This window comes from Peromyscus leucopus, chromosome 13, assembly GCF_004664715.2.
Source record: "Peromyscus leucopus breed LL Stock chromosome 13, UCI_PerLeu_2.1, whole genome shotgun sequence".
Lineage (NCBI taxonomy): Eukaryota > Metazoa > Chordata > Mammalia > Rodentia > Cricetidae > Peromyscus > Peromyscus leucopus.
The window spans coordinates 57148236-57163062 of NC_051074.1; the positions used below are offsets into that span (position 1 = coordinate 57148236).

At 45.5% G+C, this 14827-nt stretch overlaps 1 protein-coding gene across 2 annotated transcripts in view; it reads left to right on the plus strand.

Moving 5' to 3' along the window:
- The window catches only part of Ankrd44 (ankyrin repeat domain 44), a 266879-nt gene that overhangs the window by 137125 nt on the left and 114927 nt on the right, over positions 1–14827 (plus strand). For both annotated transcript variants that reach the window (XM_037210410.1, XM_037210411.1), the window contains exon 4: positions 6172–6242. In XM_037210410.1, the coding sequence (XP_037066305.1) occupies positions 6172–6242 (71 nt within the window). The remainder of the gene's footprint in view (positions 1–6171; positions 6243–14827) is intronic.

A 14827-nucleotide genomic window follows, 5' to 3' on the forward strand; every position in this document is an offset into this window, starting at 1 on the left:
TGGGATGAACTGCCATCAAAATGCAGATACGGTAAAATATGTCTAAGGTGTGTACAAAGCAGAGGAGAACTTCATGTGTAGTCTTGGGTCAAATAGAACAAAACCCTTCCTTCCAAATTCAAAATCTGCAGCACTTCTGGGCGCAGGCAGTTTGAATAGGGATGTTCAACCTGTGATAAAAGATGTCTCGGAGGCTGCGGAGATGGGCCAGTAGTTCAGAGCACCTGATGCAGTTCCAGAGGACCCGAGTTCAATTGCCAGCACCACATCAGGCAGCTCACAACTGCCCGTAATTCCAGCTCCAGGGGATCTGAGGTACACACACACACACACACACACACACACACACACTTTAGAAGGTGTATCATAGGGAGAGGACAAAAGGCAGGAGAATGGGAGAGGGGAGTGACTGAGAACAAGAAAAGCTGACCCCCCGAGTTGATGCTCCTCCAGCCCCAACTTTGAAAGGGAAGCTCTTAATCCTGCATCACGAGGGTCACCCATGTGGGACCAGTGTCACTCGATATCACCTTATGTCACCATCACGTAGCATCGTCTTCTCGGTGTCTCTGGACCCGTGGCTGATCCCGGAGAGCCAGGAGAGCTAGCTGTTGGAGTGTCTTGATCTGCGCACCTGTTTGGTCTTAGAACTGCTGATCTGTTCATCTCTTTAGTGCAACGCTGGTTCAGTTTGCTGCAGTTTCCCTTTCCCTCCCCTGCTTCTGCCCACCACACTGAGAAAGTTCTTCAGCCATTTTATTCAACAGAGGCCAACGTTTGCAGTTCACGTAGCTTTCATTTTCCCCAAAAGGACTTTTATTCCATTTGTATTTTATATCCCTAAAGAAATGTCATATGACTGCAGTGATTTCAGTTCTGAGATCTCATCTGGCAGCTGACCCTTTGGGGAATCCAACCGCTCTGTTTCCTCATTTCATAATAAATGAGGTGCTAATGATTCCCATGTTGGACAAGTAATTTAGCCTTGCCAGAATAGCTGGTTACAGCTGAGCTCCCTGTGGCTGGGTAAACTCCCAGAGCATGCTGGAACCAAAATTCACTAAGTTACTACCGACTATGTTTCCTGTTAACCGGGCGAACGGAACCAACCACGAGTGTCTCTGAACAGACGCTGTGAGGGGGAGGGGCAGTGCCTTGCAGGTTCCTTCCACTTTCTCATCACTGCCTGTCGCTTGGGCTTGATTCCCTCATCTGGCTGGGCTTCTGTTTGGGAACTGGCCAGGTCAGGATCGAGTCGGTTGTGGGACGCCAGGAGGAGCGCTGAGGTCAGGGGCGAAGTAAGGAAAGCAGAGCTGACCGGAAAATGGCCACAGAGAAATATCTTACAGAAAAATTCAGCAAGAACAAGGGTGATGGACTGAATCTTGGGTTGGAGAAAGAAATGGGAGAATTTGTGCTCTAAAGTGGGTGCTTGTCAGGTCTAACTACTAAATACAAAATACACTCACTGCAGGGTCTGGGGAGATAGCTCAGTCAGTAGAATGCGTGCTGGCCTTCCGCAGCTACGTAAATAACTGGGCGTGGTGGTGTGTCCGTGTCACCCCAGAGTGGAAGAAGTGTAGACATCAGGATCCCGGTTTGCTGGCCAGCCAGGACAGCCTCGGTGGTGAGTCCCAGGTCCCAGGGAGAGAACTTGTCTCAAAAACCAAGGTAGACAGAAGGTAGACCTCAGAGGTTGACCTGTGGTCTCCACACATACGTGCTGGTACACACACACACACACACACACACACACACACACACACGTACACGCACACAGAGGCGCATGCACACACAAACATCTACGTGCCTGCACAGACACAAAATAAATAAATAAATACATTTACTAGAATCTATGCCACCAAACAGGTGATACTTGTGCAAAATGATTTCTTGTGGGTTGTTTTTTTTTTTTAATTGTGGTAGTGTGTGGTTCTTTGATTCCTTCATGCCTAACAGATATTCATTCTTTGTAGATGGACTTGATTTTTTTTTTTTTAAATATCTGGTAAAATTTGTGATTTAACAAAGCAGAGCTGGTCAGAGACACACATCTGGTACAGTATTAAACAATAGGCTCCTTCCGTTGAGTGTATAAGCAGCTTTAGTGGCAACTTAAGAGTCTGAAAAATGTTGCGAGCAATTGCCACGTGCATGCCGTTGTCACCTATGTTTCCAAGGTGACAGGACTCCTGAGCTGCAGGAAGATCCAGTCCGTTTGACAGAAAGAAAAATCAAACAGCAATGCATGTGCTCTATATTATAATCATATTTCATATACTCTTTCTTGAATGTTTACCTGCTTCAATAAGCTGACTGCCCAGGCTTTGGTCAGTCTTCCTAGATGACAAGGCTGAAAGAACAGAAATGCCACCCCTGGAAAAGATGCCAGAGTCTCCTTTACTCCCCATCCCTTGGGACTAGAAAGGAGAGGTAACAGGGACGAAATGAAGACCGTGCTTAATTGGCAGTTAGAATTGCGCTTGATAATTTTCTAAAGAGTAACATTTAATACCCATTTTCATGATTAAGGATGTAGTGTCCTTGGGTGAAAGAGCATTTGCCTTTGGATCATGAGTGGTGCAGACTGTGTCCTTCAGTGCACAATGGTGCTGACAGGGTTTCCTTTGGAAAAATAAGTTATGACTATTCAATAAAGCCCAGACCATCTCCTACCCCCCCTCCCCGAGAGGTAGACAAGACTCTCCAAGGTGTTCAGAGGAAGAGGATGGGGAACCGAGGGGAGATGGCAAGCTCGCAGATAACATTGCTGTTTTCATGGCTCCTGGTGGGGAGAAGGGACTGTTCCTGGCGGCTTCCCAGCTGGCCTCCTGGCAGAGCCTGGGTGTTGGAACGACTAAGAAGCAGTTTCTTCCATTCCACTCATGAGTTCTCCACTTCTCAAGCCCCATCGAGGCTGCACCTGATGGAGCACATGCTGGTAGACACCATGGCATCACCTAGTAAACCATTTGCATCCACACTATGAGCGATTCCATCCCCTCATATACCCTAGAGAAACACACATTCACACACACACACACACACACATCACTCACACACACATACACACTCACACAACTTTCACATGCTAACACACACATCACTCACATACATATACATATACACACACATCTCTCACACATACACACTCTCACACACATCACTCACACACATATACTCACACACATACACACTCTCTCACACACTCATACACACACACCAAGTACATACACCACACACAGCAATAACCATTTCATCAATTTGGCAGGCCTTATGAAGTAGTACGTTAACTTTGCCTTCATTTCTTTATCCCAATGAATTTTTAGTATCTCTCATATGTCTATCATTTGGGTATTCTTCATGCATCAGCCTTTTGTGTTTTAAAAAAAATGCAAAATGTATTCTCTCCAACTGTGAATAGGATGGGGGGGGGGAGGCCTGCATGATATTTGCTACCTCAATACCAAAGAAAAGCTTTAAAAATAATAACCATGCACCTGGTTCACTAGAGAGATATGATTTAAGCACTTGTACATATCAATGTATAAGAAAAGGTGGATGATTTTAAAAGAGTTGACCAGCTCCCAGAATGTTCTACTAGAAGCTATAGGGATTAAATATCATTCCTGTCTAAACCAGAAAGCTGTGTAGCAACCACTAGACGTTCATACTCTGCTGGTGCCAATACTTAGGGAATAAGATCTCAGATTTATTTTTTAGTAATGGGAATTTTACTTGAGAATTCACCAATTTTCCTGTTTTAATCACATCTTGGTTTCCTTAGCCTGAGGATTCAATAATTCAATAACTTGAGTCTCTCTTACTTTTAAAAATATGCTTGATGAGGCTGGAGGGAAACCCCAGCAGGTAGGAGTCCTTCCTGCTCACCCAGAGGACCTGAGTTCAATTCCCAGCACCCACATGAGGTGATTCACAGCTGCCTATAATTCCAGCTCCAAGGGATCTGACACTCTTTTGTCCTCTGTGGGCTCCCACACACATGTGGACAAGTTTTCCTCGCCCCCCCCCCCAACTACTTTTAAGAAAGAAAAAGAAAGTGTTGCTTGTGGGGCAGCCCAGATCACTTAGTAGATAAAGGTGTTCACTAGCAAGTACCAAGTCTGACAATTGAAGTTTTGTCTCCAGATTCCAGGAACTTACATAGTGGAAGGCAGGAACTCTGACCTCCACATGTGTATACATGCAAATAAATGTAAAGAAAATGAAAATTAAGAAGTGTGCATTTGGAGCCTGGAGAGATGAATCGATCAGCAGCTCCATGCCTTAGAGCACTTGTTGGCTCTTGTAGGAAGCCCAGGTTTGGTTCCCGGTACCCACACAGTGCAGACAGCCATCTGTGTCTCCAGTTTCGGGGGGGTCTGGAACGCCCTCTTTTGACTTCTGTGAATAACAGGTGAGCACATGGTGTACATGTTTACATGCAAGCAAACGCTTGAACACATAAAATAAAATGAATTTAAAAATTTTAAATGAAAATTTAAGAGACCGTGCTGGTTTGTACATTTCATAGTTGACAGTTGACTGTGTTCCACCCTAATTTTCACTGCCTTTGGAAACCTTAGCCATAGACTTAGGGAGCAGATGAGCTATTGAGGTGATTTTTCAAGAAGATAGCTAATAATTTTCTAGTGCTTTGTGATTTATGAATTATCCTCATGTCTAGCTGATATTCCCAAGCACCCAATAAAACCAACAAACCTGGCAGTATTGGTGTGTGGTTAGACTTATCCTACAAACTAGAAAGTTTTGGTGTGTGGTTAGCCTTATTCTACAGACTAGAAAGTTTTGGTGTGTGGTTAGCCTTATTCTACAGACTAGAAAGTTTTGGTGTGTGGTTAGTCTTATTCTACAGACTAGAAGCTTTGAGTCCTTAGATACTGGCAGCTGAAAACAAATGCAAATCCCAGGCTTTGTCCACAAATCCCATGTCTTTCCAACCCATTTCACTTCAGTACATTTAGCTCAGGGCTTCTTATTTTATTGTGGTCTTCATACAGGTAAAGGACTTTAAACCCCTTTAGACAAGATGGAGTTAGGAAAATCGACTTTCAAGGTATTTTAACTTGGTTTAAAACTAAGTTCGCTCTCAACCTGAACATTATGTTACAATAACCTTGGGCTCTAAATAAATAAATAAATAAATAAATAAATAAATAAATAAATAAATAATAAATACTTGTGCCTGTGATAACTCAGACCAAAGGAATGAGATGAGGTGCGTATCCCCTTTGAGGAGTTAGACTGTTTTTTCTGATGAATGCTGTTGATGGTATTTATCCTCAGTTAAAGAAAAATACTATCAGTTCTATGATTCATTATTTCTTTTAGTCCATGGCTTAAATAGTAGCTTAAATTTACCCACAGAAGTCTCCTGCTCCCTTTCTAGAAGTTTCTGTGTTTAATCTCTGCGTCCACTTGGCTCATGTTCTGAGCTTTTGTCCCAAGGCACCTACTCTTTTCTTCTGTTTCCTGCCCCTTTAGTTTCCTTTATTCATGCCTCCAATCTCCACCCTCATGAGTTTTTTCACTATCTTAAAACCAAAATGGGCGCCTCTCACCGCACCTATAGAGACCCTCCTCCCCTTTTCCCTTCACAGCCCTTTTATAAAATAGTCTCTCACTGACAGGAGGACTTACCAAAACCCTGAACCAAAAACTTGCATAGGGTGTTTCCATTGTTCAGATGGAAAGGCTTGGTGGGCTAGCTCCCATGGAAAGTCATGGGAAGGTCAAGGGAGCAAGGTGTGTTCTGTTTTCCTGGAGTCCATTTGTGGACTCAGTGCCATGACCTGGCTTCAGTGAACCGAGTATAGAGCGTGTCTCTCAGTGTGAGCTAGTTTCAGCTTGGGCTTGAACCTGTCTGTGTCTGCTCCATGGCACAAAGAAGTTGGGAGCAATCTGCACAGGCCTCCTGTCCGGAAACTTCATGGAATAAGGATTCTGGGATTAAAATACCTGGCTAGTACTAGAGGGATAGTTGGGATCTGAGGGAAGGTAGATTTCTGTTGGGCCCTTTATCCCATATGAAATCTTGTTAAATTGCAGCTGACGCAGAGAAAAGGAGACCTGCTGGTTACACCAGACAGACAGGAGCGACGCACGGCCCTTGACTCCACTCTGCCCCTAACCTGTGCTGTTTGGTTGCAGGAGCCCGAGTCAATGCCAAGGACAACATGTGGCTGACCCCACTGCACCGTGCGGTTGCTTCCAGAAGTGAAGTAAGTGATCTCCTCAGTCAGTCTGACCACTCCTACTGTCCGTAGAAAAAGAGTTCTTTCCACCAAGTCCAGGATCGTCGTGGGTAGAGAAAGCCTGTTTCTTCTAGTGCAAGCGGGTTCCCCAAAGGGCAGCTCTTTGTGTGTCTTGCTCAGGTCCGACATGGTGCAGTAGGAGAGTCTTAGTTAAATTTCTATCACTGCGATGAAACACTGACCAAAAAGCAAGTTGGGGAGGAAAGGGTTTTTTCTTAGGGTTTCTGTTGCTGTGAAGAGACACCATGACCACGGCAACTCTTACAAAGAAAACATTGAATTGGAGTGGCTTGCTTACAGTTTCAGAGGTTCAGTCCATTATCATCATGCCAAGGATGGTATAGAGATGTGGTGCTGGAGCTGAGAGTGCTACATCTTGGAGTCAACAGGAAGTCGACTGACTGTCACACTGAGGGCAAAAGAGACCTCAAAGCCCACCACCACAGTGACACACTTCCTCCAGCAAGGCCACATCTCCTAATAGTGCCACTCCCTTTGGGGGCCATTTTCTTTCAAACCACCACAGGTTTACTTGGCTTACACGTCCACATTGTTGTTCATGACTGAAGGAAGTCAGGACAGGAACTCAAGCAGGGCAGGAACCTGGAGGCAGGAGCTGATGCAGAGGCCATGGAAGGGAGCTGCTTACTGGCTTGCTCATTATGGCTTGCTCAGCCTGCTTTCTTACAGAACCCAGGACCACCAATCCAGGTTTGGCCCCACCCACCATGGGCTGGGCTCTCCCCCATTGATGACTAAATGAAAAAATGCCTTACAGCTGCATCTCATGGAGGCATTTCCTCAACTGAGGCTCCTTCCTGTCTGATGACTCTAGCTTGTGTCAAGTTGACACACAAAACCAGCCAGCACAAGGAGGCATCATGGCCATCCAGGTCGGACAGCTTTGACTTTAGAGCATTTTCAGCCTGGAATGGAAGGAACATAGCAAGCAGATCTGTGCAGTGCCAGAGTGGGATGGGAGGAGAAAGCAGGCAAGCAGGCGTGCTGGACCACGGCATATCTCCCCAACGGGAGGTCAGCCGATCCAGTCCTTACAGGACAAGCATGGCCCAGCAGGCCAGGAGGAGGAGGGAGGGCCGATGCAGAGGAGAAGCAGCAGGCCACGAACCCGCATCAGGAGGAGCTTCCTGGAGCAGAGAGAGTGGTGCCGTGTCAGTCAGCTCACTGGGCTGCCAGAGAAACTACCATCCTGTGAGCATCTGGCAGTGGTCTCAGCAGACGATGCTTCAGAAAGACCACCATGGAGAAGGCTGAGGGGAGGCAGGGGAGGACCCAGTCTTTTCAGACATAGAGGCAAACCTGACAGGATGTTGGCACCTTAGGAGAATGAGGTGGGAAAAAAGCTGGCAGGTGAATAGAGAGGCCCTTGGCTGAGCAGGTGCAGGTGGGGTGGGGTGGGGAGTGGGTGAGGGGAGCTGGAGTCCGGGAAGCTGGCTCGTTCTTTTCAGGATACAGCCTGGGAAATATGTCCCTGGAATGTAAGCTCCCTGGGGTCAGGAAGTTTGATTTATTATTTATTTTATTCTGTGATGGACCTCAAATCTAGACTGTTCTAGAAATAGAGAGTGGTACCCCAAACCTAGTTTGTTGCTGAATGCCGGAAATATGTGATGATAGCAAATGCACTCTCATTATTTATACAAGTCTGGACCTTGGGGATGAGGAGGGTGATCATGGAAACCATGACACCGTGCATCGGCCGGTTCAATGGGAGGGAGGCTCGCGGATAGAAAGGGAAGGCCATGTGGGAGCGGGGCTGGGAGGGACCCAGCGAATCTCAGCCTGGCCAGAGAGAAAGGCGCTGGGCGTGGCGTGTGTGGGTAAATCTGTCCCGGGGAGTTGCCCCTCTGGTGCTGGAGGAGGTGGTGTTCTCCAGGGACACTGAGGAGCGAGGCAGCGGGTGTCACAGCTCGTGTGAAGGCTCCTGCCATGGCCTCTGGCGCTTGCTGTTTCTCTTTGGCAGCTGTGTGGGAATTTCAGAATACACTTAGTATGTGGCAGTTCAGGATCGTTATCTCCCCCGTTGTTCCGGGTGTTTGGAATTGTTTCAAAGGGGGGTTGGCTGTATTCTCTTCCCAAAGAGCCCACGTGGGAGGAGGGAGGTAAAGCATCCCGAAGTGCCTCGCTCAGGCCCCGGAGAACTCACCTGATGACTCCATGTTGTAGTTCTGTTGTGCCCGGGGAGACAGGCCCAGTGGCTGCTGAAGGAGGACACTAGCCTCAGGGCTAGCTTCTCCACAGGGGAGGTGACTTGGTCCTTAGTAAATTTATTGTCTTTTTCAGTCTATGTATACATACATAGAGAGGGTCTTTTCTTCCTTAACTAGAGTGAGGTCTCTTTAGTTGAACGAATTTAGACACTTTCTATATATCATGTACTATATATGCTGATGGAGCTGTGAAGGAGATAATATCTGTGGTCCCCAGCTTTAGGGGAGAGAGGGACACACAACACATGGTTTCAGTACCCCGTGACCTTGTTAAGTAGTCACCCCTACAAAAGCTTCCAGCCTCAAAACATGCATTTGCCACCAACCAGCAGGGCACTGTCATTATATGTCTTGGTGTGTCTGACCCAGTCTGACCAATGACGGGCTGTTCAGTTCTTAAACTGCTGTGTCTATGAAAGGCACCTGGTTCTTCCTCAACCAACCAGCAAAGATTTATGGGTAAAAAAGAAAAAAAGTGATTGCAGATGGCTCTTGCTGGGGAAGAACTAAATGTGAACTCACGAAAGACAATGCCTTTGTAGTGTCTGTCACAGTTGAATAGTTTCTAGAGTAAACTGGACTCTCTGGGTCTGTCATGAGAGTTGACTATTTACTGAACAGCTGAACTTGGGCTCATCTTGATGCCGTGGAAGTCCTCAATTCAGACTCGTTTTTTCTTTTGAATTTGGTCCTCCTGCTACTTACTCTCCTGTGCCTCCCCTTACTGTCTGTGGGGTGGAGGGGGGTAGGGCCTAAGGGGAAAGGCCAGGGGGAGTTTGTTTGGTTTTTGTATTTGGCCCTTAGCACTTGCAAAAGAGGACGCTGAGTTTCAGTCTGAGCTGGCCCAGGCGTCCTTTCCTCAGACAGAAACTGTTAATGAGCGTGTAGTAAAAACAGTTTCTTCGGCCGGGCGGTGGTGGCGCACGCCTTTAATCCCAGCACTCGGGAGGCAGAGGCAGGCGGATCTCTGTGAGTTCGAGGCCAGCCTGGGCTACCAAGTGAGCTCCAGGAAAGGCGCAAAGCTACACAGAGAAACCCTGTCTCGAAAAACCAAAAAAAAAAAAAAAAACAAAAAAAAACAGTTTCTTCATTGAAAGGCTTCTAAACTCGGCAGCACCCCAGTATCATCGCCTGGCACATTTGGGTGTCCCAGGATCAAAACAATTTGGAACCAAACAGCATTGTCTCCCTGCCTGCTACCTAATGCCCACCGGTCCCACCTTTTTTTTCTAGCTTTTCCCGAGGTGGTGGAGAAATGGAGAGACTTTTTCTTAAGTACTGGAGCAATGTGCTTTGTCACAGTAGCCAAGAGAGAGAAGCGAGACTTGAGACGTCTGGAGAGAATATTCTGAAAGCCGTGAATGATTGAATCTGGTGTCTCCTGCCCAGTGGGTTCCTCTTGCTTCTTCACTTTGTTTTCTGGAATAGCGCGCCTGTGAAGAACAGAGTTAAAGGCACCCATGCCCGGAGTTGAACATGGGGAAGTTTAACATTTGTTTGTTGAGGCCCACTGGGTGGAAGGCATTGCCGGCCATGTTGGGGGGTCCTTCATGGAGCACACAGCATGGCCTCCGAGGTTGTGATGGTTGGGGCCTGTGGCGGCCTGAGTGTGAATGTGCTGGCACCTCACGTCTCCCCCTTCTGCTATGAGGAGCGGAGTGGCACTGAAGGGGAATTGCTGAACTTCTCACTTCCCTGTTCCCGAGACTGTGTTTGGGTTAGAAAAGTTAAAATTGTTTGCATCCTATCTTTGGGGTGTTGGATTGAGGACATTGTGTTTTTCTAAATATTGCCGTTCTGAGAATTTGAGCCTTCACTGTGTGTGTGCTAACGGCCTTCTGAGCATTAATTTCCTTTAACCTCTGAGCCTCTGACATTGTATTATTGGTCATACTAACTTAGGAAGTATGGCCCCAGAGAAGTTAAACATGGAATAAAAGGTGTTACAGCCAGTAAGTGGTGTAGCTAAAGTTTTTCTGGTTCTGTTCAGCTCCTGTGGCCCTGCAGCCGGCTGCTTCGACCTAAGTAAACACACAGAGACTATATTACTTATAAACTGTATGGCTGTGGCAGGCTTCTTGCTATTTTTCTCTTTCTTTCTTTCTTTCTTTCTTTCTTTCTTTCTCTCTCTCTTTCTTTCTTTCTTTCTTTCTTTCTTCCTTCCTTCCTTCCTTCCTTCCTTCCTTCCTTCCTTCCTTCCTTCCTTCCTTCCTTTCTTTCTTTCTTTCTTTTTTTGATTTTTTTGAGACAGGCTTTCTCTGGGTAGCTTTGGGCCTTTCCTGGATCTCGCTCTGTAGACCAGGCTGGTCTTGGACTCACAAAGATCCGCCTGCCTCTGCCTCCCAAGTGCTGGGATTAAAGGCGTGTGCCACCACTGCCTGGTGCTATCTGTTCTTATATTTTAAATTAACCCATTTCTATTAATCTATACCTTGCCACGTGTCTTGTGACTTACCAGTACTTTTATATCTCACTTCCTCTGTGTCTGGCTGATGACTCCTCACTCAGCTTTCCACTTCTCAGCAAAAAGAGTATCCTCTCTCTTTGTCCTGCCTATACTTCCTGCCTGGCTACTGGCCAATCAGCACTTTATTTATTAACCAATCAGAGCAACACATTCAGAGCATACAGAACATCCCACCGCAAAGTGGAGAAGAGTATGGTTGAGGACACTCCTTGCTCACATACCATGCACCACTGCCTCCCTCAGATCACATAAGGACCCTTGGATACTGTTTCGACCAGCAACCATCTGGTTTTGCCTTCTGTGTAGAAAACTTCTGACATTGGGTGTAAAGATCTTTCTAGGGTTGAATGCTTTATCCTGACTTCCTGGAATGTAGGTGGGTTATACTCAATTTACTGTGTATTGTTAAGTCTTCAGGGTGCTTGTTAAAAGATATTGTTCTAGATTCTCCCCAATGGCCCTACTTGAGCTGATGGTTGGGCCTGGAAATCTTCATCTTATACAGAAAATTCTGATGCACGCCTCACTATGAGACCTGAGATTGGATACTAGGATTATTTTTAAAGAAGTTTATATATTGTTTTAAGTTAGTTACTTGATAAATTTATACTCTTCCCCCACCTTTAAAAAAACTTCCTCTTGCCTTTATGAACCCTGGCTTCTACCTACCTGTTCATTTCTTGTATTCATTACTTTTGGTCTTCCTTTGTGACCCATTTAGTTTGACAAGGGTCATCTGTGTAATCATTGGCTTGGAACTTTCCATTAGAACTTGGTAGAGCACTAGTGGGCACACAATTGGAGGCAATGATCCTCTTTCCCTGAATCTATCAGCTGAAAATAGTTCAGCAGTGAACTGTCCACGTCTGGGTCACGTCTGGGTCATGTCTGGGCCCATTCTGCTGCAGATCCAGTGCTGTCATCCACAGCTGATAAGGGTTTATGATTGCAATGACTAGGTATTGCCCAGAAGATGGCAGTGTGCAGTCTGTCTTCTGGTCCTTTTATTCTTTCCACCCCATCTTCCATGCTGTCTTGTAACACGAATCATAAATGGTCCTATTAATAAAAAAAAAAAAAAACCCAGAGCCAGATATTGGGGTGAAAGCTGAAAGATCAGAGGGATAAAACAAGCCAGCCACAAGTTCTTACCACTAGCAAAACCCTCAGCCCAAAAGAGAGCTACTTCCTGTATACCCACACCTATATGCCTTTCTGTCCCTGCCATCTCACTTCCTCTCTCTTCCCAGCTACATCACTTCCTCTTTCTGCCCAGCTCTATCAGTTCCTGTATGTACAGACCTCCAGACTTCTATGATTAACTAGTGCTAGGATTAAAGGCACGTGCCACCACTGCCTGGCTTTGTTCCCAGTGTGGCCTTGAACTCACAGAGATCCTGAATGCTAGGATTGAAGGCTTGTGCTACCACTGCCTGACCTCTGTGTTTAATATAGTAGCTGGCTCTTTCCTCTGATCCCCAGATAAGTTTTATTGGGGTGCACAAATAAAATACCACCACACTGTCTCTTGAGCTTTGGAGGGGATGGTAGAAGTGTCTTGTTTAGGGCTGATCACTCGGCCATCATTATTTTCACTCCTTCTTGTAGCCACAAGTATCCATGCACTACAGTTCACCAAAAAGAGACTTTTCTGGTTAATGCTGAGAGTGGTAATTGTCAGTGGATGTAAATATATGTTTTGAAGGTAGTTCTACACTTTGTTAATTTAGTTAAACAATAGAATTGAATTCCCTCTAGGGCCTATGATCTACCCACTACCATAGGCTTTTGAGTGGGGTTTATAGTATCAAGTATGGAGATGAAGAGTGGACCTCAAATCCTATCAGAGGGATGTTGATTACCTCCATAATGGCCATGCCACTATTGTGCATGTGGGTATATCTTGCAAGGCCTGTTGGTAACATAGTTCCTAGGATTCCCAGCTGGGTAAGACTGCTGATGCCTTTCTCCCCCAGCCACACGCATAGCACCTTCCAGCATTGTAGGGAGATTTCCAGCTCCCTGCAAATACTTTGTGTGTCGTTCCTGACTTTCAAAGATGCAGTTTTATGAATAGCCTCCCACCTAGAATGCTCTCCTATCCCAAGTCTCCAGTGAACACCTTTGTACTGCTAGTTTAGAGAATAACTGTACCCTAGTAATATTTACAATAATAGGGACTATTTTAGTTTGGTAATGGATTTCTAGAAGAATCATCCCATGAACTGAGCAAATTGGTTGAGCACCAATTTATACAGTCCTTACAGAACATGAAATTGCTATAATCAATATGGGGTAAAAGCCCTGAAGGATTACAGTCATACAATATAAACCTTCAGGATTCATGTGTGGCCTCAGGTTCATGAGCCTACTGCACAGCAACGGCCCTGTTAATATGTGCCAGTTATTGTTGACAGACCTGGCTAGTGATCACATCCCTTTGTTTATGCTTCCAATGTTCCTGAATGTGTAGTAGGTCCAAGGTACTGTAAGTGGATGTTTCCATCCCTCCAGCAACTCCCAAATACCTTGCATCCCCCTCCCCCAAATTACCACACAGAGGCTTATATTAATTATAAATGCTTGGCTGGTAGCTCAAGCTTGTTACTAGCTAACTCTTACATTTTAAGTTAACCCATATTCCTTATTCATGCTCTGCCATGTGGCGGTACCTTTATTAGCATGGCAAGTTCATCTCCTGCCTCCTCTGCATCTGGCTGGTGCTTCCTGACTCCACCCTTCTCCTTTCCATCACCCTTAATTTGGTCGCCCTGTCTATACTTCCTGCCTGGCTACTGGCCAATCAGTGTTTTATTAAACCAATTTGAGTGACAAATCTTTACAGTGTACAAGGGGATTATTCCACAGCAATGTACCAGCCACACTGTGGAGAGTACAGAAAATTGTCTAAGCAACTTTGACCTAAAGCAACTTACAATTCATCAAATTTGACATTGCTTACACCTGCAAAAAAATGATTTCTAGTTTTAAACCTTACTTCTCCATAGTGACTTGTGGAGAGTTTAAGTCTATGTCTGAGAGTAATGTGAGATTTCAGAAACTACCTATGAGCTTTCAGAAACTTGGAGAGAAATTGAATAACTTCATACTCAGGTGGCGTGGCTTGTACCCATAATTGTAACATTTGAGAATCTGAGGGCAGAGGCTGTCTTGAATTCAAGGAGAGCCTGTGCTGCACAGGGAGCCATATCTCAATAAACAGAACAAGACAAACAAGCAAAAAGAAAAGGAAACAACAACAAACTCACAAAAGAAAAGTTGAATACCTGTTAGATTTAATAATAAGTGAATAATTTTGTCTTTTATAATTTTTATTCTAGTTGCTTTTTATTATATTTTGCAAAAGTTCTGGGTTGTGATGCACTGGAAATAATAATAAAAATTTCCAATGAGATCGGATGCCGTGCTGGTCTTGAATTTGTGATGGTTCTTCTCCTGCTTCTGAGAGCTGGATTATGGCATTGTGGTGGTTTGAATAGGTAGGGCCACCATAGACTCATGTGTTTGAATGCTTGGCCTATAGAGAATGGCATTATTAGGAGGTGTGGTCTTTTTGGAGTACGTGTGGCCTTATTGGAGGAAGTGTGTCACTGTGAGCACAGGTCTCCTATGCTCAAGCTATACCCATTGTGGGGCACAGGTCACTTCCTGTTGCCTGAGGGTCAAGATGTAGAACTTTCGGCTATCCCCCCAGCACCATGCCTGCCTGCACGCTGCCATGCTTTCACTGTACTTCCTGCCATGACAATAATGGACTAAACCTCTGAAACTGTGAGCCAACCCCAATTAAGTGTTCTCCTTTATAAGAGTTGCCATGGTCATGGTGTCCCTTC